Source organism: Betta splendens, chromosome 16 (genome assembly GCF_900634795.4).
Source record: "Betta splendens chromosome 16, fBetSpl5.4, whole genome shotgun sequence".
In the NCBI taxonomy this organism is placed as follows: domain Eukaryota; kingdom Metazoa; phylum Chordata; class Actinopteri; order Anabantiformes; family Osphronemidae; genus Betta; species Betta splendens.
Genome location: NC_040896.2, coordinates 6,906,176 through 6,930,215, shown reverse-complemented (window position 1 = coordinate 6,930,215; position 24,040 = coordinate 6,906,176). Strand labels below are relative to the sequence as shown.

The following is a 24,040-nucleotide window of genomic DNA, read 5'->3' as shown; positions in this document are numbered from 1 at the left end:
ACCGTGGACTCCCAAACCCTCCGCCCGGTGACCAGCTGCTCCTTCGCATCGCATCATCCCTGCTGTCAGTGAAGAGTGAATGCTGCATGTTGTTGGGAACAAGCGGAACATTCAGGGCAACTAAGAGTGCTTCATGTTGGATTGTGGGTGAAAACGGGTACATGATGTGTGAGTGTCCAAAGTCAATTAGAGCTCATTGGATTGTTCTGTGTCCCTCACCATCGACGCTGTGTCAGTGTTCTGGTCCTGGTTCCGTGCCTCGAGTTATAAAATATGATGTGTGTAAAATGTAAGAGGTGTGATTTTCACTGTTGAAGCCAGAACAGAGATAAACGAACAAGTGTCCAGACTAAAAACCATGAGAAACAATATACCAAACAAATAAACGTATTTATAAATACAGTGAAATGAATGTAACCATATACACACACAACACATGGAGACAAACTGCGTGATGAGGTATCGTCACACACTGATCAGAATGTGGCTGGTGCTGATGTCTGTTTGAGAGGCAAACGCTGCCACCCTGCTGATAAGAAGCCAGATCCTCCATCAAACGTGTCGTCCTGCTGATGAAGCGCCTGATGCTAAGATGGAAGACGCTGACTGAGGAATGCAGCTGTGTCCACGGACCAACACTCCCTCTGAAAACCTCCGTCCGTCACAAACCACCGCTGTCCGTGTGCCCTTTACATAAAACCAGATGTCTGGATATGATGTACACGTTTAAAACACACATCACCAGTGTTTGTGGCTTTTAGAGAATAGACGGTCTTCACGACTTGACAACAAAATAAATGATAAAATAACTACCTTCTTTTTTAACTAAAAAAGAACATATACGCTAAACCGATAACTACGGTTCGTGGTTTAAAATGATCATATGGTAATTTGATCTTTTTTATTATTCCTTACATTGATAACCTGTTTTAATGAACTGGATCCCTCGTGCTAAAATACATCCATATCTTTTTGTAATTTAAAAAAGGACGTGGCTTATTTCGTTGGAGTGAGACCTCCCGTTTGTCTTGTAGTCTTCGTTGGTAGCACACAGCTAAGTGTTAGCACAGCAGCTAACTGAGACACAACGTCTAACTATTACTTAAAATAACATTGTTGGCATCGTTCCGAACCCACTGATTAATGAGGCAACCGTCGCCGGTCTGACCCCTGACTCGTTCCCCGCAGCGCTCAGCGGGCTCACTTGTCACTGTTTAGCTTGTGTTTACCGTTAGCCAGCTCAGCTAGCTATGTACGTAGAGCTCAACAGCATCCTGAACTCAACTCCGGACACTTTCACTCAGGTAATTTTACTTCTTTCATTCATGCACAGAGGTGATTCATGTCGCACGTTGCTTTACGGGGATATGACTGTTGAGCTAATGTCAATATGCACTAGCACGCTTCCAACCTTTAGCTTTAGCGGCTACACTGCGCGTGCGTGTTTTGTGACATGGTTCTGTTTTACAGGGTGAATTCATCCTGGTGTCGGACAGACGGAGCGATGCCTCGTTTCTCATTCACCACTTTCTCTCTTTTTACCTACGAGGTGAGTTGTGACACCCGTAAGCATGTTGTGAAAACATGAAACACGTGTGTAATAACTGCGGGTCTGAGCAACAGCTGATTTGTCCGTGGTCCGTTCCAGCGCGGTGCAGAGTGTGTTTTCTGGGCCTGGTGCAGTCGTTCAGTCACTACAGTGCAGTCAGTCAGAGGCTGGTGAGTCCCACTCGTCATGATGTGTGTTTGACAACAGCATTATTACCACTGGGCATCACATCGATCCTCTATGTGATAAAGAACCCTTCACTTCAGCCCCTGTGAGTCAAAGTCTGGCTCTTCTAGGCTGAGTGTGTTCTTTAATCAGTGCGTGTTGTTGGATCTCAGGGTGTAAGTCTGACACAAGCAAAGGAGAAAGGTCAGCTGATATTCTTTGAAGGACTGAAGGAGTCGCTGTCTGTTTTGGTTCCTCGAGATGCTAATGGAGCAAGTCCAGCCATTAACTTCCTCAGGTACAAGTAACTATAATCACCTTTCTGTCTCATTACATACACATTTTGTGTATGTAATTACATACATTTAAATACACACATGTTGTGTATGTAATGTATAGATAGATAATCTATGTAATGTGTATGTACGCTTTGTTTTAAGGCTTTACTTCCACATCTTATCATCAGCAGCAGCACTTTTTTCCCCAGACCACTTTGTGACATGTCTTTCATTACCTGTATTTCCCTCATGTCTCCAACTTAAGGGATCCCTCTGTCGGCCTGCGGAGCTTATATGAGTTCGTCCGTTCCAGTCTGAGCAGCTTTAACAGTAGGGAAAAGGCGGCAGATGGGGCAGAAGAGTGGGGACCTCCAGTGCTGCTGGTGGATGATCTCAGTGTTCTCCTGAGTTTGGGAGTCAGCGTTGGGGCTGCGCTGGACTTCAGCCACTACTGCAGCGCCACCGTTTGCTCACAGCTACAGGTCAGACTGACGTATATCAGGTTGACGATTCTCATGCAATCTAACTGATCAATTTTGAATGAACTGTGACTGTAGGGGAACATGGTGATGCTTGTACGTTGCGATGGGGAGGAGGAGGAGGAGGATGAAGGCTCAGACAGACTACTGAAGGGTTTAACCCACCAGTGCAGCCTCAGTCTTCATGTGGAGGGTCTTCCAACCGGCTACTGTAGGGACATACACGGACAGGTGTGTGTCAGAAAACGTGGAGCCCTTCCATAAAATGCATCTGCAAGTATTCATACATCGCTGCTTGTTTTCAGGTGGAAGTGTGTTGGAGGAAGAGACGAGGAGAGGGGCTGCACACGCAGAAGAAGCTTTTTCAGTACAAGGTCCCACGACAAAGGAGCCTCCTTCTTTGCTCGTGGGACCTCCAGCACTGTTCTGTAGCTGCACATTCATCAGGTTTGCTTGTGACACAGTGGAGGAACCACATCATTCTGTTATCTGGGTCCGGCCTGGTACCAGACCGCAGCCACCTACCGGATGGTTTTCAGCAATTAAAGAAGAAACTGTCCTGTATATGAAAAATGAATAATCGTTTGTGCACCTGAATGGACCTGCATTGCCAATAAAGCACAAATAGACAATGAACTTTCACACTATTTTTTTCTACTAGTCATTGTTGTCTTTGTGCACAGTTGTAGTCTATAGATTAAAACGAACTAAACTATCGTTGTGTATCTTCCTAATTTACACAAAGTCCTGAGCTTGTTCTGTCATGACGCTGTCCGTCCACTAGAGGTCGCGCCGTCCTCGCCTTTGTCGACGCGGGTTGAGAGGTCGGAGGGGAGAGGTGTGTTTGGGATTTGACAACCCATAGATTCTAAGTGCTGCTCTTGAAGCACCGTCGTCGATTTCGCCCAGGGATTAACGCAACCGTGAGGTTGTCGAGGAGGACGTGAGCAGTACCTGCAGCGCTGGAGTTTTAGAGGTGAGCCTGTCAAGAATCCACTAACGTGTTCCGAGAGCTAGCACTAGCTTGCTAGTGTCTGAAAGCATGGGGTCTGTTAAAGTGGCTGACTGCTGTAGAGCTTTAGTTGCTCCACTTGCTGGGTTTCGAAGGCACCGTCTGTATTTTGTAACATTACGACACGAGTCTATGTAGTGAACAAACACACAACTTAGCTCCGTGACTGTACAGAACCAGCTAGCGTTAGCGTTTATTTACCACTAGCTGCCACGTTCATGAGGCTTGGTAGACGGTTCTTCTGGGCTCAAATGGTCCGTTTTTATGTTCCACGAGCTTTTCTGGTTGAGCCGTAATGTACGCTCATATTTTAAATCTGAAATAATTGATGAGCTAACGTAGCTTCACGCTTGCAAGTTATATTAGCTACTAGCTTGATGCTGCCACAGCTCGTTTACATGCACTGGAAACGCGAACCGTCCGAAAGGTTCGGTTTGTTCATGTGTGTGTTTAATCTGTGGAAAACATAATTCGGTGTAAACACAATGAGCATCGTTCTCAAACCTTCACCATGAAGGTCCTCATAACGTCTGCCCACCCAAGCTAACATTAGCTGCCCTCATTAGCCTCAGTTAGCCAGGACAGGTTTCTGAGCAGGGACACGGGTTTGAACAGGACAGACGGCTCGTGTGTGTGTTTACCTGGAGACGTGTATGAATATCGGCCTTTATTGTAACGAGTTCACCTGATCTGTTCAAACGGAAGGATTGTTGACGCCACGAGCGTCTGCTGCGGAGCTTCTACAGGACGGAGTATAAATAAGGTCGATAGTAGCGGACGTGCATCCGTTGAGCGAGCTTCGTGGGACCGGTTCCGGGGACCGGTTCCGGGTTCTGGGCATCCTGCCTGGGAGCCGCTCGTGGTGGTGATGTTGCGCCAGCGTTGCGTCAGCCCCGCCGGACCAGCGTGTTGTTACGGGCTGAATGAGCAAGGTGCGCCGACGGGACACAGCGGGGGGTTCCTTATTAAAAGCACTCCTTCCTTCCTCCTCTGAACAATCAGCCCGTGCGTTTGTCCCATCGCTGGCTGCAGCATAGTTACTGATTGACAGCATGTTGACCTGTGTTGTCATCGCCTGTGGTTGTTAAATGCTGCTGTTGCAGACATTGAGTCCAGCTCGTGTTTGCTTTTAAGGGACTAATGGCTTCGCTGCTCTGAGGCGCGTGCGTCCACATCGAGGGCTGTGTTCCGGTCGTAGAGCATGAACGCTGCCCGGTTCGCTGGCGCGTTGATGGATGTGAGCATAGCTTTGGATCAGCGGGGTAATGAGAGTGTCGGTGCAGATAAGGTGTGTAAACGCACATGAAGCAGTTCAAATATGCCGCTGGACTTAAGTCACGGAGATGCTTTCAAGCTGGGCACCGTGGGGACGGTTGGAAGAGGTACGTGTGTCCCTGCTGTTGATGTGGGTTCATGTTAGATTAGCAGTAGCACTGACTCACTGCTCACGCTGAGGTTGTGGGACATGTGGCTTCTAAGTCTTTCTTAATCTGTAAGCCGCCTAATTAAGATGCTGAGAACCACAATGATTTCCCACTGTGTTTGGGCTCAGTGCTAAACAGCTAGTTTGTTTGCAACCGTGTGTTCATTTGCAAGTAACTGTGCTTTTGTATGTGAACTATTATAATAAAGTCTGTCTGTCTGTCTAAATTGCAGTACATACATGCACATAAGTTCACAATGTTTTGACGTTGACATTTTGTGATGTAGTCATAAAGGTTGATTTCTGTCTTGAATTGTATCTTGTGGTAGCGGATCTGTCCCAACACATTCCTTGTGGTCAGACCCAAATAGAGTTTGCAAACAATCGCTGGTCACCTGCCAAAGTGGCTGAAGGGAGCACGAGCTCACAGCCTGTGGGAAGTGTAGTCCTGTCCGGTTGTGACACTGGTCTTCTAGTGTTCATTAAAGCTGTGGTAGTTTGGGGGCGTGAATGCCTCTGTGCTGACCGTGGGGGGACGGAGCGATGGGGGGGGGGGGGTCCAGCTTGTGGAGTTTCCGAACAGCTCAATCCCAGATTAGTTGACTGACGGAGATGCTGCTGAGCCTTTGCCAACGCAGGCTTCACTATTACACCTACGTAACCTGGATAAACAACAGCGATGGAGACAAAACTGGAAGATTTTATATCAGAAGACACTGCGCATGATCACAAGCTGGCAGAGAGTGGACTTTTCTTCAAAGCGGAGCACAAAGGCTTCGCTTCAAAGCCCCTGTTTGACGCTTGCACAATCCACCGTGCCGGCTTTCTGCGCCGCTGCTGTGTTTACTGTGTAGTGTATTTATAACCGCACATCAAGGGACTCCTGAGGCGAATTCCTCCCAGGGAATGTTTCCGTTGGTCCCGGGAGGACGACCTGAGCAGTCGCAAACTCTGCCTGAATCAAGAAGGGAGCATTATGTCAACCACAAGTCACCACTTAAGCTAAAAACCTCCAGTGCTGCCGCTTTCAGGGGACACAAGCGCCCACAAGCCAGAGAGAGACCCTGGTCTGCTCCCATTAGCAGGTACGGTCTTAAAGCGCAGGGACGGGAAAGGTGTGACAGCGGTTGTACCGTGTAACGTGCTGTTTGTGGACGTCCTGTGAGAAGACGAGGCAACAGAGTCAACAGAGTGATGCAGTACTAATGCTGTGTGTGTGGAGGGTAGGGCAACCAGTTAAACCCTGTAACAGAGCAGTGTTCAACTACAAAGACTAAAGCATTGCTGAGTAAACAGAGACTTAACATGGACACAGGCTGAGATTGAGCCAACAGGAGATTAGACACAAGAAACTGATGTACCAAGTACATGTGATGTACTACAACTGCTACCTGTTTATTACCTTCTTTCAGACTAATTAACATTAACACACGGATGTTGATACTTTGATAATGCAGAAAACACAGGGTTTTCAGGGATTAATGGGCCAAAAAACAAGTTAATCAAATGATTCACGCTGGGCTCTAAAAATGAGAGCAGACCGTTTTCAGCTGCGTCAACTAATAATATTGTTTCAGACTATTTTTTTAAAATTAATACACATAGACAATCTGTTTTTTGCCAATAATAAATGTTATAATTATTACTGTTATTCATTTTTCTGCCAGAACTGAAGAGAAATCTTCCCATTTCAGTAAAATAAGATGTTGTCTCTTTGTCGTTTTTTAAACCTTTTTTTGCCGTGACGTGCAGATGTTTGCTGTAGTCAGCTGCTCAGGTGGACTTTTCCTCAGGGAGGAATGCGTCCACACCTTCGTGGCTGTTGAATGAACTGTGTGTGTGATGAGAGGAGTGTGTCAGTAATTCCACGTTTGGGACAGAGCAGCCTTATGAGCTGGCGTGTGTGTTGGTGTTCGTGGTCCTGTGGACATGTGCTGTGCTGTGGTTCCTGTTATGATCATACTGCACAAGTGCTTCCAGACAACTCTCACCGTCGTTTGCTGTTCGAGGGCATGTTCTTGCCAGTTTGATCAGTGTTATTTAGTGGTTAGCGTTGGCCTCGCAGCACATATTAGTTGATGATGATTTTTGCCATAAATCTACAGTCTGTGTGTGAAGGCTTGTTCTGGCTCCTTCAGGTCCCTGGATGCCCCGCGGCACGCCGTCCTCGGCCGGCCGCTCCATCCCAATGGCCGGGAGTTGACCCCACCCACCAGGATGACGCTGCGCGAGCGGCTGCGGCAGAGGATCTCGGCGGCTTTTTACCGCCACGGGCTGCTATGTGCCTCCTACCCAGTACCCATCATCCTCTTCACCTCCGCCAGCATCCTCACCTGCTGGTACGTCCTGTTCTTTCATTTTGTGTTTGTGTCTGTCTGCTGTGGGGCGTCTGTAGAAATACTGACCGTATTGATGAGAATCCTGAGAAGCGTAGAAGAAACCTGACAAACTAAGGTCAAGGGAGCAGTCAAAGTATCAGCGACGTCACGTGTCTGTCACCTGTGCCAGTAGCTTCTGTAACTCAATGCAATCTGTCATTTACCAATTCCTGATTGTCTTCTATTATTTTTTTCTATGAATCAATTCAACGTCCACTCAAACACTAAAAACAAACCTTCCAAGCACCTTTTGTGAACCTTTCACGGTAACGGATGGCGGTTGGATAGATTTACTGCTACGGACCTTTCAGGGGCGCCTTTTATTTAGTGCAGCTTCATTAAAACAACAGTGCAGTTCAGCCGTCTACAGACTCGCACGAATGCTGCTCCGAGGGCTCTGTTCATTGAAACCATCTGCACACATGCATAACGGACTCCTGCTGACACAACGGCCCAAACACGGCCCTAACACGCACATATCTACTCTTGCTAAATCACTGGTTAAAAGAGAGGACATAGGTCAGAGAGTTGGTCGGGCCAGCAGTCACAAACGCAGCCACGCACCTGCTGCAAGCGTACAGCAGGGGTGCCGACCAAACGGACGAGTGACCGCCACCCGGGCCGCGTGAAAGAAAAGAGCCCGACGGGGATGGAGAAGGCAGAACTAGAGCAGAGGGCTGTGAGAAAGTGGCCCAGTGAGCATGGGAGAACTGCCCCTCCATCTGCCGGTCGGGAGGGGGCTGAAACAGCACAAAAGAGGCCTTTGTGAAGGTACAGTGACACCGGGGGGGTCAGACAAAGACGGAGAGGACCGCGTTCTCTTCAGCTGATAAGACGCTTCAAAGTTAATAAGTAATATTTGTACAAAAACACAAAATGAGCAGACGCTGATAATGCTATTGATCCATAGCATGGGCTCAAATTGTTCCTGGGCTTTGAAAGCTCATCTGCGGTTTGTCCATACACACATAGAGCATTCATAGCAGTCATAGAGCAGCAACAATTTATATGTTTGTGCTTCAGAGGTTCCCTGGTTTTTCAAAGTCTTTTGAAGCTTCATTTGTGACAATCACAAACAGCCTCACTTGCTGAATTTCCCTTACATAATCCTCCTTAAAATCTCCCTTCTGCTGCCATGGCTCCAAACAACGATGACCACGACGCCTAAAAATCTGCAAGTCATCTGTGAACGCAGTCCACCACGGATGCCCTCTGTCAAACATAACTGTGGATCTCTATTGTCTGGCCTCCACCGCTAACACTGGCCGCTCTGTCAGCTACAGAATGTTGCAGAGTTTCCCAACAGCACAGTGGCTGCTGACACAGAGGGGGAAGTAACAGGTTGTGTGGCTCTGGAAGGGAACTTGTTTCTTAAGGACCCGCCCATTTCCAGGAGAAAGAGGGAGCGGGTCTCTCTACGTAGCAGAAAAGCAGGTTCTCAGAAGTGAGCGCACATCAGACGGGTGCAGTCCTTCACCCAGACTGTGCATCTAGTGTTTAGGTCTAATTTAGGTTGTATGTATCTGTGTCATAGCTTAGGTTGGTACTTGCCTTACCAACTCTGACTGTAACAATATGCAGGACGACTGTGCAGACACTGCTTGGTGTCTAGTATTCAGATGCTCTTTTTTAGCCATCAGTTGCTACAGATTTTCCTCAGAACATAGATGAGACCTGTCAAACAGAGCAAATCGATGCACTTTGACGGGTCTTTTCATTTTCTGTGGACCCCCACCTCCTCACCCTCTCCCCCCTAGCTATCCATTATTGAGGCTTCCCTTGCCGGGAACGGGTCCTGTGGAGTTCACCACAGGGGTGCGAGACTACAGCGTCCCCTCTGAGCCTCAGGGAGAGCTTGGAGAACGGCCAGACTGGGTGAGCAGAGAACGGACTCTCATTCATGTGATGATGATAATAAAAAACACAGTGCAGGGAAGTCTGAAACATTCCCAGAACACTTGGCTGACTGTGCGTGTGTGCTGCAGTACCGGGGTCCTCCAGTCGCCTACATCCAGCAGGTGTTGGTGAAGGCTGCAGTGTCTCCGTGGGACAGCAGTTTGGTGCCAGTGGATGTTTTTAGGTCGCCCTTGGGCCAAGTCTTCAGTCTGCTGGAGGAGATTCACAATCATGTTCACTCTGACAGGTACATCCATCAATGATCACGTACACTTCTCACTCCTCATTCAACAAAGAATTGTTAATGGCTGCAAACAATCAGTCCATATTGATGAAACTACAGAAGTAAAATGTTAAAGCCACTTTTTACAGGGTTTCTACTTGCTCATGGCCAAATTTTATTTTATTTTCTCCTGCTGTATGAAGTCATTTTATATTATTTTCTTTTTTAAAACATGTTTTATTCTGTTGAAAGTCATGTTGAAAGTTCCAAAAATATTTAGCTTTTGAAAGGAATGAAAAATATGAAAGCAGACGCAAGAAAACAAAGCATATGACTTTGGGCGGGGAAGCTCCACGAGCAATCGATCTGTGACAAGGTCTAGGTTTGGGCACGCGCTGTATTACAGAGCTGTTTGCTTTCTGTCCTGCTCCAAGCATTGATTTGTTGTTTTGAAGGAAAGCCACAGCTAATATTATTCGGGAGGTTTATCACTATGATGTGCATTAGAACATCTTATTCCTTGACAACTGTTAACATCAGGTCCAGGGACCTTCACCTTCTCTCCTTCCTCCCATTTCTTTCTGCTCCAACAGCTCCGGGGTTCGCAGTCTGGAGACGTTATGTCTCCAGGTGACAGACCTGTTGCCAGGGCTACGTCGGATGCAGTCGGTGCTGCCGGAGCATGGCTGCCTGCTCGTTTCTCCTGGCAACTACTGGCAGAACCAGCGGGAGCTGTTCGACTCGGACCCAGACCTCCTGAAGACCATCCAGAAGCATGAACCCAAAGGCCTGCACACTTCGGCCACACTGCGAGGTACTGATAACGAGGCTGGAAGGTCAAATCAAACAGACCCTGTCCACATGATGATGGGAAAAATCTGAATCACAAAAAGCTTTATTGCCAGGTCCTGAGAGCACTTTACTGAACTTGGAATTTGACTTGGTGTTGGCAGGGGGTGCATGTCAAGAAAAAAATACAAACATTAAAATAAATTTAAGTTCAGAAACTATACAGTGAAAGGAAATGGGTGTGCAGGTGCTCTAGGATGGTGTGAAGTCAGAATGATCTCACTATAGTCATCACACGTAATATTTATTATCTTTATTTTTTCTGGAAAGCAGCAAATCCCAGTCCCAGTGGTGTATTGTCATTTGAACTTCTGGCCTTTTACTGGATAAAATGCAGCTGAATGTTGCCACCATTTAACAAAGGTCATTGTAGGGACTCAGCAGCAGATTAGCAGTATCAGGAAACTAAGAGGTTTTATTACTACAACAGAACAGTTTGAACAGTTTGAATCCTTGGGAACTTACTGGTGTGCTAAAACCTTGCCCACTGACACAGTGAACCAGACCCCCCTCCCTGGCAGCCCAAAGCCAGCCCAGCATTCTTCCTCTAGAGATTTATAGATGAGAAGCTTATTTTTGATCCACAGCCAGGGCCAGTTTGGCTGCCAGGTTCAACCTAACGGATGCTCTTGTTCACAATGAGCTGAATGCAAAACCAGTCATGCTGCCTGGTAGAAATGAGGTGGCACAGCAGGGATCGTAATAACATCACAGAAGTGTTAATGATGATGAATTTGATGATATGCTTTTCAGACCTGCTGTTTGGTGTCCCTGGAAAGTACACAGGGGTCAGTCACTACAACAGGAAGAGGATGGTGACCTACACAATCACTATCGTGCTGTCCAGCTATGATACAAAGTGAGTTTTATGGACTCTTCAGGTACAATGCATCTCATTTTTCTCCAAGTTGTTGTGTCACACACAAACATTACATTAGTAGCCATCGCACTACAAAAGGCTGGGATCGACACTTACGTCACATAGTGCTGAAGTAGACGTTCATCTCTGCATCCAGGTTCCTGGGCAGCTTACGGGCTCGTCTGACGCAGCTCCATCCGTCGGCCAACTGCAGCCTGAGATACGACCACATGGTTCACGTTCACTTCAAAGAGGAAATTGGAATCGCGGAGCTGATCCCCCTTGTCACCACATACATCATCCTCTTCGCTTACATCTACTTCTCCACACGTGAGTCCAGCGCTGTTCCTGTTTTGGTCTGTTCTGTGGATCTTGTGCCTCTTAATCCATGAAAAGGCTCATGCCAGTCACCCTGTCCTTCGGTGCATGTGCATCAGTGTGAGAGGTTTGTTCCTGTCTGGCGTAGGGATAATCCTCACACAGGAACATTGAACACCGCTGTAAGACGGCACCCACCTAACACTTCTCGCTCCGACTTGCCAGTACAAGCAGCGCAGGCAGCGGCACACACTCCAAACAGGAAGAATAAATATCTGTTCACATTTAGAGAGCTAGTCCCTAAACAAAAGGCCACTTCAGTGAATCGCTGTTGTTGGAGGTTGTGTGGAGAGTCCTGTTATCTGTTTTATTCCACAGGTAAGATCGATATGGTGAAATCCAAGTGGGGCCTGGCTCTGGCTGCTGTGGTCACGGTCCTCAGCTCTCTCCTCATGTCGGTGGGACTGTGCACATTGTTTGGACTGACGCCAACACTCAACGGAGGGTAAAAACGCATCTCTCATAACATGTAAAACTCTAGAGCATGATCCACGTGTAGTATTTTAGTTTACCTGTCAGTTACTGGTTCCATTGCTGCTTGGTGCAGGTTTCTGCTCTATTGTGTGGATGAATTCCAGCTGTTTCCTCCACTTCTACTTAGGTGTCATTATCACCTCTATTACATGTATGCAAATGTGTCAGGTTAATGTTTAACTCCCCAACCGACAGTTACTGTTTTTATTTTTATCTCTAAATATTATATTTACTGAAGGACAAAGACACGCACATGACCAGCCACTTCCTCTCCCCTGACTTTACATGGATTTGTGTTAATGTTTACAGCATGTTGGCAGAGTCAGTGGGTTAGTGAGGCTATAGATGTAGGGATGTGGGTGGGACTATGTGCTGGGGAGTCACAGCGATATTGATATTGATTGAATGGCTGTCCAACCATTGGGGGATTACTAGAAAGCAGTCATCATGGCGTGACAGTGGCACAGCCCTGTCCAACCACTGACCGGGACCCACGCACGTGCTGTGGGCTGTGCTTCGCTGTTAGCTGTGCAGCTGATGTTTACTCCCTTGTGACCCGCGTTCCCTCAAAGACCTGGCTCACGTTGACATTAAACACAGTACAGTCATTTCTAGTTAGGAAAGTGAGCTTTAAATTCCTGAAAAATTAAACAATAAAATGTATAAGTTACAATATTTAGGACTGTTTATTATTATTATTATTATTAATATTATTAGCTTCAGATTCAACAGCCAGAATCTATTAAGCAAAGCATGTTCTTTGATGTTTTCTCTGCAGAGAGATTTTTCCCTACCTGGTGGTGGTGATTGGCCTTGAAAATGTCCTAGTCCTCACCAAGTCTGTGGTGTCCACCCCCGTAGACCTCGAAGTCAAGCTGCGCATTGCTCAGGGTGAGGATGGAGCCGGGTTTGGATGTGTGTTTACAGCATGTTCCCAGTAGCTCATGTATTGTTGCTTTTCCAGGCCTTAGTAATGAGAGCTGGTCTATCATGAAGAACATGGCCACTGAACTGTGCATCATCCTCATAGGATACTTCACCCTGGTGCCAGCTATACAGGTAACAAGTCCAGCGTTGAATCTGACTGTATGTTTCAGCAATAATCTACAAACCAAACACACCTCTTCTCTTTCCCTCTAGACTGTTCTACGTGCGTCCTACTTGTCTTAACTGTCAAACGTGCACTCAGGCTAGCAACATGCTAATCATGTGGTATCTGTCTCCTCTGGTTCCTGTATTTTGTAGGAGTTTTGCCTCTTCGCTGTTGTGGGGCTGGTGTCTGACTTTTTCCTGCAGATGTTCTTCTTCACCACAGTACTATCTATAGACATCCGCCGCATGGAGGTGAGAACTCTCTCACACTCACGCCACCTTCAGCGTTCATAGCCCTTGTAGGTTATTTTGTGTGAGTGAAGATCACAGAACTAAACTCTGATTGAAATAAGTTGTTTTTGTTACAAAGCGCTGAGCAGCCAGCAAATATATTCTGTTCCCTTATGTAGTTATGTATTTATTTAATTTGGTTTAAATCCTGAATTAAAAGTACCCAAAACATGAACACAGATGACGCAGCGCATAAACTGAGCTCAGCCTCAGGTCAGGTTACGGTCATCAGCACACATTCCTTCCCACATAGTTTTCAGATTACTGTTTTCCCCACATTTGCAGTTTAATTTAAAACCTCTTAGTTTCTATTGTTTGCCCTCTTGTCACAAACCTAATGAAGCCTGTGACTAGTTCAGTGTAATGAGCAGCAGTAACATTAAACTGCTACATTTAGGTAGAAGTATATTAAAAGTAAGAGCTTTATTTGGATTCTTTCCTATTTGGTTTACCTTAAATGTCATCCACAAGAGAGCGAGTGATTAAGCTCCTGAAATAATTTTTATCTTGTGTTTTTACTTTTGCCAACTGAGAAGATTAATCAATAAAAACCAGTTGGCTTTATTAGCAGGAAACACTGCACCTGCTGTTTGGCCTCAGACCTACACCGACTTTGACCAAAACGTGTTAGTGAAGGTAAAAACGCAGTGTTGTAACCGGCTCACTCTCACAGTTGGCTGACCTGAACCGCCGTCTGCCGGCCGCGAAGCCGGGCTGCCCTCCACCCAAGCCTGGGCCGCTGCGTCCCCGCGAGGCCCCCCCACCCCCACGGCCGTCTCCCCACACAATCCACCCTGCAGACCCCCGCCTCAGGAACCTCCGGCTTTCCCAAGAGGCTGGCGTGTTGGTGGTACTTCCTGGCGCGCACACGTCTGGCCCAGCGCATCATCATGGTAAGAGAACAGATGCTAATCTAGCGCTTAGTCTGTTACGTCGTCGTGCGTTCGTATTCGCAAAGACTGTCAGGAAGATTGTCTGCTGCAGGGACTTTTCCTGTGTAGCTTTGGTTTAAATGACCATGTTCACTGGTTAACCTGTAGCTTGTGTTTCACACGGCCTGTTAAACGTGGAAACACCTGCTTCTTCTTCACATGTAGCTACATGTCGGAGACAAAGCCAAGAATACACAAAGCTTTAACAGCTTTTAACAGGTTGACAGTGAAAGAAATGCTCTGTAACTATCTCTCGTTAGTAGTGGGATGCCCTCCTTTTAGCATCAGGACATTATATAATATATAATTATCTCTATTAGGATATTAGTAGTTCTGCATCCGTGTTGTTTACCTTGTTTCCAGGCTGGCACCGTAATCTGGATCGGCATCCTTGTCTATACTGACCCAGCCGGCATCCGAACATACCTGGCCGCTCAGGTGGCTGAGCAGAGCCCTCTGGGGGAGCCTGGGGGAGGCTTGCCCCCTCACCTGGGCGTAGCTCCTGTCTTTCGTGGTGGCGATCCCACCAGCACCCTCAGCATTCATCCTGCACCAGATCCCACTCCTTTACCTGAGAACCAATCACAGGGCCACCATGGCTCGGCTCGGGCGGGCCCCCTCCCCCACTCGCCCCCCGCTGTGCCTCAGATCACCTGGGGGGAGGAGGATGAAGAGGGTTGGAGGAGGCTGTCCTTTAGGCACTGGCCATCACTTTTCAGCTACTATAACATCACTTTGGCCAAGAGGTGAGGGGTGTAGAAGCCTTTTGTAGTTGAGTCCAGTTTCTACTGGACCCCCGTCCGCGTCTCTTACAAAGACTTTCTGTCTGCTTTCAGGTACATCAGCATCCTACCAATCATTCCCGTCACTGTCCACCTGAGCCCCCAAGAGGCCATTGACACAAGGCATCCTCAGGACACAAGGCATTCGCCGCCACCCATCCCCAAAGTCTCAGCTGATCTGCAGACAGACCTCACCCTCTACAAGTTAGTACCGAGTCACTTACACTGGAATATGAAATAAAAGTTACTTTTACATCTGTCTGACTAAAATCATATTGTATATTCAACATAACTAAATACAAATCTGCACCTTGTATCACTAGTAAATCCTAATTAATGTCTTTTGCACCACATCATTGTTTTCTGGTTTGAGACAAAGAAAAGGGAGGATTCTTGTTTGTCCTCAGCAGACTCTCCCTTACTGAACCAGCCGGACTAACTGGATGCCAGGCTGGTCCAGATTCATCTTAATAGCCATGACATATAAACATGATTTTAATTTTATAGTGTGGACGCGGCAAAGATGTTTTTGTCTACATTCTTTTTGTTCTGTTTTTGGAGGAGAATGTCATTAGGTTTCTCCTCTATTTCATGAATAGATGAAGTTTAAGAGGTATATTTTTTTATATTGATGAAACGTTTTGTTTATCGTAACAATGTTTTTTTCTATTACGCTTCCACACAGGAGTAAAAAGTTGAAGTCTCTGCTTCGTTGTGTAAGACACAAGTAGAAGGTTGAGTTCAAAGATGATATGAGCGATAGATATGTGGGTTATCTGCATTGGTTGGGTCAGGGTCGTGACCTTCACAGTGGGCATCTGGGTTTATGGCTTGTTTTGATGACCCTGAAACTGGGAGAAGGCCAGTGTGAGCTGTGGAAAAACATGGTGCTACAGCAGGATTCAGAGCAGCTTGCATCAGACTGGAGGCTCGAGTTGTACCCATTACGCTTGGTTTTTCATCTTGTTCTGATTATTATGATGGCTGTATGTGGCTTAGTGGTTAGGGGTTCCGCACACCTAACGTAAAGGCTTTTAGGTGTGAATTTCCAGGGATGATCTTTGCTTCATAGAGAGATTCAATTTTTATGTGCTCTAAAGTTCTATCTTGGACGATGAGGTTGATACTGAGTAAACCGTGACTCAAAATAACTAAACCTTTTTTCATCCAATATAGTTGATTTATTTCCCTCAGTGCAAAACAGCATACTGCGTTTTTAAAGCTGTGAATCTTGTACTGTCAATTTTCATTGCACTGTTTTGTCTTCCAGCACTTTTTTTGGATCTGCCAAATCCAAATGTAAACATTCAATCACTTAAGTTGTAAATGGTTACAGCGCAGAACAGAACCTTTCCAGGCACTGCTGTCAAATCAAGCTTCCTGCTTCATGTTCCCCCAGACCTGTCAATATTTTAGATGACAAATGAATGTTGCAGGGAAACAATCCACATTCCATTAAATGCACTCACATGGTGGAGATCTTAGTGGACTGGATTTGTTCTCTGTCCATCCAGGGTGGCAGCTCTGGGTCTGGCAGCTGGCGTGGTCTTGGTTCTGCTGCTGTTCTGTCTGTACCGGGTTCTCTGCCCACGTAACTACGGTCAGAACGGCGTTGCTCATGGGCGCAGACGCCGAGGAGACCTGCCCTGCGACGATTACGGTTACTCACCGCCTGTCAGCGAGATCTCACCTCTGCTGCTGCGGGGCCACAGTATGGTGAGACTGCACGCACACACACACACACACACACACACACACACACACACACACACACACACACACACACACACACACACACATACTGGTTTATTGGAGACAGTTGCTCATTTGAAACCGTGATGACTATATACATGGATATGGAAAGCGTTTGTCTTTATGCAAGAATCATCCGACATCTGCTCATAAATGACGTTGAAGGATCAAAGTGACAGCGTGCTGGCAAAACCCATAAACCTTCAAGGACAATGTTAATTTGACCTCGTTTATGTCGTTATCTAAATTACGTTATCAGTTCATTCTTGCAGATTCTTCCTGTTCTGTGTGTGAGTGCTACTTTTCTTTCATTCTCCTTCCAGGACATCGAGTGTTTAGCAAGTGATGGGATGCTGCTGGCGAGCTGCTGCCTGGCGGGTCAGATCCGGGTGTGGGACGCCCAGACAGGAGACTGTCTCACTGTCATCCCAAACCACGGGTGAACATTTTCCCAGAGGGAAACTCCTCCACTCCTCATCTGGGAAACTTTTAAGCAGAGGTTTGATGTCACTGTGTTTTGAATTTGATTTGAATCTAACTTATGACTGTGTTGGGTTCAGGTTAAGACGGTGCAGCAGCAGTGGCTGCTGGGAGCAGAGGGATGGCTGGGACCCCATTGGTGGAGCTGCAGAGCCAGAGACTTTAGGCTGTGAGGGCTGCGATGCCTCAATCAGTGGCGACGGCCTGACCGAGGACGAGGGCTTCCCACTGAGACGCCGCACAGCAGCGGCCCGCCTGACTCTGTTCACAGATCAGCCCGATCTGACTCCACTCATTGATACCAACTTTACCTCCCAGCCGCCCTCACATGTCTCTACTCCACCCAGAGGAGGGTTTGACTTTGGAGGCTTGGTGGAGCGTGCCTATGTGGAGCACGAGCCCCCCTCACCCTCCACCTACCCCGCGCCTCCCTCAGCCTCCTCCTCGCCGCCTTCAGGAGCTCCGCTTCAGAGGACACCCAGCCCAGGGGAGTCGGCAAACGCCTTAACGCAAGAGAGAGCCTTCAAATCAGGGACACAGGCCACGGCAGACTGGGAGAGCTCTGTGTGGGCCATGGAGCTGAGAGGAAACCTGATAGCTGCTGGGAGGAGCAGCGGTAAACTGGAGGTGCATACAGTGAAACACTTGATGCTCCATGTATTCACACAAGATGTCTTACCTTTGTAGGCTTTGCCTTGTTGAGGAATAGTGTTGTTATTCATCAGCTGGTAATTAGAATAATGTAGGACATTGGAGCATAGAGCAGCAGTGCTTCGTGGAACATGAGAAACCTTGTGTTGTGGTTCCAGCTGTGGGATGCGGTGGAAGGCTCGTTACGCTGCAGCAACGACGACAGCGTCTCTGGGATCACAGCCCTCGCCTTCCTCAACAACCGGTAGGCTCAGACCACAGCCAGTGACTTGCGTCTAAATGAGGTTCAAAGATAAAAGCTATTTTGTGTCTGCTGTATATTTGTCACGAGCCTGTGTTTCCCTCTGCCTGTTTAGAATCGTAGCAGCTCGATTAAACGGGTGCTTGGATTTCTTCACTGTTGAGATCAACAAACCTCTGGGTGCGCTGCAGTTCAGAGGTGAGAATTGATTTCCTGTTAAACCTCATCACAAGCGAAACCATGTCAGCCCTATTCTTACAGTTCTACCGTCTGATAAAAGTGATTTAGTTTTTGTGTAATGAAAATCTGATCCTACAAACTGAACTAACTACAGTATATTTCAGTTCAGTCTTGAGCCTGAATTCACCTGACTGTCCTCTGTGCTCCCTGTGAAGGCGCCCCCGGCAGAGGCAGCATGCCTCCCTCTCCTTGTTACAGCAGCGAGGATGTGATCAGCTGCCAGCTCACGCGTTCGGTGCAGTGTGCTCACCAGAAGCCGATCACGGTGCTGCGAGCAGCCGCCGGAAGGGTCGTGACCGGCAGCCAGGACCACACTGTCCGGGTAACAGCCTGTCGCTGGCGCGCTGTAGCATGATGTGCAAGTGCAGTGCTAACCTGTTCTGAAAATACAAGAAGGGGAAATATGTGACGCTGACGCCAGCCTGCGGTCACCTTTGGTCCTGTCAGACAGAAGCCTGCTGAACCTCCTCCTCTCCCTGTTTGTCAGGTTTATCGCCTGGAGGACTCGTGCTGCCTCTTCACCCTGCAGGGTCACTCTGGAGGGATCACAGCCATCTACATAGACCAGGTCAGGAAGCTTCCTCTCATCAGCTGCAGTGTGGCTTCTGTGTCCATCCATCCACCTCTGGCGCGGAGTATTTGGGCGTAGGAAGGAATCTGCCTCACATTTGTTGGTGACATCTGTGCTTTGTCCACTTAGACCATGGTTCTGGCCAGCGGTGGACAGGACGGAGCCATCTGCCTATGGGACGTCCTAACAGGAAGCCGCGTCAGCCACGTTTACGGCCACAGAGGAGACGTCACGTCGCTTGTCTGCACCAACTCCTGTGTCATCAGCTCGGGGCTGGACGACCTCATCTGCATCTGGGACCGAAGTACTGGCATCAAACTCTACTCTATACAGCAGGTGTGTTTCCCGAGACAAGCTTGTGTTTCTCTAATTGTTGTCTTACTGTGTATTCGGACCATTTTTGTGTGACACTTTTTCCACAGCAAATTATAAAATGTTTTTTTTTTTTTTTTTCATCAAATGGCACATTTTTTTATTACATACTATATTGTGTTTTTTTCATATTTTTTATGACACTTTCTTTTCATTACATACTATACTGTCACCCTTTTGTCACTTCACATTTTACAATACTATGACCTTTTTTCCACAACCGAATACTATACTAATACTATACTATTCTATACTATAACCTATGAGCACTATGAGTATCTAAGACACCACATGCTAGAGACATCGGCAGCTTTAGACCAGTGGCTCTGACATCCCACCTGATGAAGACACTGGAGAGACTGGTAGTGGGTCACCTCCACTCTGACACAAACTGCAGAAAGTCCAGCTCTGTCTTGGTTTTGTCTGGACGCAGTGCAGGAGGTGGGCGAGAGAAGGGTCGAAGCAACACTAACATCAATACTGGCCCATTACTGTCACCCACTGCAGGAGTCACTGTCTGCCCTGGAGAGCAGCTTAATTGACAGACTGAAGTAGAGATTCCACAGATTCCTCCTCTCTGCTGCTATCAGATTCTACAACAAATAATGTCATTTAACTACGTTTACGTCACTCACTCACTGAAATTAGTGGTTATTTTCTAAACCTTTACAATATATATATTTATAATGAGCAATAATCATTACACTCATTAACTTATTCATTTCATCCTTGTACTGTGTACGCTTGCATCTCAGTCTCTCCATCCCTAATTTAACGTGTCAGCTTAGATTTTTCTTTTTCATTGTTCATTCCTAATATTCTGCTGTTTCCACACTGTGGAACTAATAAAGCTTTTCCAATTCTTCCACTTCTATGACACTCATTCCACCACATACTGTACTGTGACCATTCATCATTGCATATGAGACTTTCATCACATACATGGTTTATGTCAGTACATCTTTCACCTTTGACCTTTCACCTGCCTCTGCTCCTCACAGGAGGTGGGTTGCGGGGCCAGTCTGGGAGTCATCTCCGAGTCTCTCCTGGTCACTGGGGGCCAGGGCTGCGTCTCTTTCTGGGACCTCAACTTCGGCGACCTGCTGCAGACTGTTTACCTCGGCCAGAGCAGCGACGGTCAGAGTGTCCGGCAGCTGCTGGTGCTTGACAACGCCGCCATCGTCTGTGACTTTGGCAGTGAACTTAGTCTGGTGTATGTGCCATCAGTGCTGGAGAAACTAGACTGAAGAGGAATGCATAGCAGCAGGCCTTTGTTGACAGCATCATTTTTCTTTTCATCATTTTGACTTTTGGACTTTTTACTTACCTGTCTCTAACTTGCAGATGAGACCTGAGCACTTGACCGGTTTCTAGGTGCATACAGGGCCCATTTTACATGGTAATGTTTTATTTGCAGTGGAATGAGGAAAGCTAGTCTGATCATCCTGCTGCATTTTATCAAGAGTGATGTTTGCTCGTTGCCCATGTGTTGACATCTATAGGGTTAGTTAACATTGCTCAGTTTGAGGATCCAATAGCCACCAGTCTGTGCTTTGTGTGCATGCACGTTTGTGTGGCTCTGCCCTCCATGCTGCTGACGTAGGTGGGGCTTCAGTGAGCCCACCCAACCAGAGAGGAACATAAATCTGTCTTGTGTTTTTAAATATTCCTGCTGCCTCGTTCACCCAGTGAAGTGCAGCTACAGCTCGAGTGGTTTATAACCTGCTGAGACGAGTGTGTGTGCGTTTGAGATTTGAATGAATTTAGGCTCTTTTTATGGCAAAACACTGCGGAGAACAAACATTTGATAAGTTGTGAATGAGGTGTGTGTATGTGTGTGAGGGAAAAGTGATGATTACTGTATAAAGTCATCCTCCAGAGCAGGGGGCTGTTTTTATATGTATAAGTCTATTTATTAGCGATACAGTTTGAGTGAAAGGCTAATTCCAATTCTTATACCATAATCATGCAGAGGTAGGTGATCACGTCGTCCGCAGGGTTTTGGAACTGGTTATAAATTGATTATTTGTGACGTTGAACTGGAAACACTGAAGTGTTTGTTGTAGAGGCTGTAGGAGACTGTTCTTTTTTGTTTGTTTTTCCCAGCTCCGGCCTCTCCTCCTGGGGTTACTGACGCTCTGTGCTACACCTTCATCAGGCTACCTCCATTTTCACTGCTTGAATTTTGGATGACAACACTGACGTTGTCCTGCACAGGCTTTCATTGGCCGACGTCATGTTTACATTGGCTTATGTATCTTTTTTTGTAAATTGTGCCCTTTAGAGATTTATGTCAAAAATCACTGTTTACTAAAACTAGTTAACACAGTTTCGGTTTTGGCCACAAACATTTACAAATATCATTGTTTCATATCCTACAGTAAATCAGGTTCTGATGCCCACTTAAGTGGCATTTGTCTTAAAACCTGTCTTTGCCTCTTTCTGCAGCCAGTAAGTGAAAATTTAAAGAAATAACAAAAGCAGCAGACGCTTGTTGGACTGTGTTGTTTTAAATCTGTGCTGCACATGTGAGATTCAGTTGCTAAATGATGTTAATTGATTGATAAAAATTACTTCATATATTCTGCATATTATTAGGTTCTCAAGTGCTGCCTCTCGTCATCTCACTTAGTATTTTAAATATTTTTAAATGTTTGATTACATTTAATTGGCAGATTATGCTATAATGTAAGAGTGAGAAGTGAGATTTTAGTCATTTTTAAATACAGCTCACAGATATTATTCCTGTATTTTTCTTCATAATAATGCAGCAATCAGTGCTGTTGTTCAGCACAGTTTAAAACTTGTTAATGTCAATCTAAACATGATCATTCTGGCTTTGGCTGTGCTGCTTTTCAGACGAGAGCATGAGAAACAGCGTGTTTACCACAGCCTTCCACCATTAAACTAACTGATGTAGGACTAGTCAACCACAGTAACAGTTTTAACATCATTCATGAAGGGATGACTCATTGCAGGGCTGTAAGAAGGTGTCATGTTTTTTTTTTTTTAAAGTGTCGGTGTTAATTTAAAGAATTATTTATTTTCTCTAAGATAAAAAGTTTAACATTAAGCTTTAGAAGTTAAACATTTCCAATCCTTAAATTATTCTGAATTTAAATACTGTGATTCTGTTGTTAAAGGAAACCTATGTCCACAACTGATCTGGTCCACTAGAGTCAGTGCTTCACTCTGGACACCTGATTAGAACGTAAGCCTCCAGATAAAGATGTTTTCTCCCCGATGAACAACATACAGAATGTTTTCCTTCCAGTCTACTGTATCTGTGTCTGTGAATGTAGCCCCAGAAGGTGTGATGAACAAATCCGTTAAAACATAGCGACTAAATCCTTAATGCACTACTAACCCTCTGACGTGTGCGCTCACACGTTAGGCACTTTGCAAACATCAGCATAGGAAACGTGAACGTGCAATTCGTAAACCAAGTTCATACCTGCAGCTTTAGCAGATGCACACATTTCCAGGTTTCAGCACAGGGATGCGGGGACAACGTAGCTGACATGATGCTGTTAAAGTCAAGTATTCACATTTGTACTTTGCAGACAGCTGTGTCACATCTGCATCTCAGAAACCAAAGTTGGCGACTTCCTAGACAACTGTAACTGTTAATTTATTAGCTTTGTTTTCTGCTGTAATGGAATTGGAAAAATGCCGTTTCTAGACTGTAGACTTTTTTTTTTTAACTTCTGTTTATTAATGTGAATTTAAGGTAAGGCAAAAGATCAACATCTTGCAAAACAGTTAGTTCCTGACAGCACTGGGCAAACAAACAGAGATGAATATTACTCTGGTGTAATAATTCAAAGGAAGTGTTTCTCTAAGTCTTAATGGTGCGACCATTTCATTCCTTGTGATAATCTTCTAATGGCTGTCAGTCAATGTTCAGATTTATGTGGCTGTTGTTGCATCGATGATACTTTGCACAAGTAGTTAAACTCTTATTCAGTCTGAGAAACCAGTAAAGATGTTAACATGTGGCTCGTTTGATTTCCAGACACATAACTTGTCTCAGTTTGTTTACTCATATTCAGCCCTGTTGAGCTGAAGGTGGTGATTCACAGAACCTCAGCTCTCACCTTTATAAAGGCTGTATAACAACACAAATACAACAAGCTGTGTCTGGAAAAGGAAACGGTATCAACATACTGTCAGGTAAAACCTGAATCAGTGCCGCACGCAGGTTTGGATGGTGGACAGGAGTAAGGTCTTATGAATGTTTCGGTTCATCTCACATGAACATGGCCTTTTAACAATTCATATTAACTTGGTCGTACAGTTTATATGGTTCTGTCAGTTAGAGTGGGTCATGCATCTTGCTGCCGTTCAGCCTCAGACATCACTCATTGCTTCTCACTGAACACTCATTATGTGTTTGCGGATGCAGCTGTTACCTGACTTTTTTCCTTCTTCTCCTGCGGCTGCATCCTCACACGCTGTGGTCCACATCTGACTCACCATCAGCTGACTGCAATAAGAACAGACTTATTTCATGGTTTAGACAAAGCTGTGGCAAAAACACATGGTTTGCTCCCTCGAGCCTCCTCCCTTCATTGGCTGGTAGAAGCAGTAACTTATTACTATTTTGTAACACAAAAAAAGCAAGATGACTTTGTACTAATTTTTAAATAAAGATGCTTTGATACCACAACAGG

The 24,040-nt window shown here is 46.1% G+C and overlaps 2 protein-coding genes across 2 annotated transcripts; both read left to right on the top strand.

The window, feature by feature from the left end:
- Positions 1-999: 999 nt before the first annotated feature.
- LOC114843709 (elongator complex protein 6-like) lies at positions 1,000-3,042 on the top strand. Its single transcript, XM_029130523.3, is given in 8 exon segments — positions 1,000-1,304; positions 1,471-1,549; positions 1,649-1,719; positions 1,888-2,012; positions 2,258-2,474; positions 2,550-2,702; positions 2,777-2,848; positions 2,850-3,042. Coding segments are annotated over 8 exon segments (825 nt in total). The 5' UTR covers positions 1,000-1,250; the 3' UTR covers positions 2,904-3,042.
- Positions 3,043-5,484: 2,442 nt separating this feature from the next.
- On the top strand, positions 5,485-24,040 carry LOC114842646 (sterol regulatory element-binding protein cleavage-activating protein-like). The gene is given in 24 exon segments (XM_029128361.3): positions 5,485-5,991; positions 7,045-7,245; positions 9,042-9,159; positions 9,270-9,427; positions 9,997-10,217; positions 11,006-11,111; positions 11,269-11,441; positions 11,808-11,934; positions 12,742-12,854; positions 12,928-13,022; positions 13,209-13,307; positions 14,020-14,172; positions 14,174-14,239; positions 14,642-15,024; positions 15,115-15,264; positions 16,575-16,776; positions 17,136-17,251; positions 17,373-17,919; positions 18,102-18,187; positions 18,300-18,382; positions 18,580-18,746; positions 18,912-18,992; positions 19,125-19,331; positions 20,369-24,040. Coding segments are annotated over 24 exon segments (4,077 nt in total). The 5' UTR covers positions 5,485-5,812; the 3' UTR covers positions 20,615-24,040.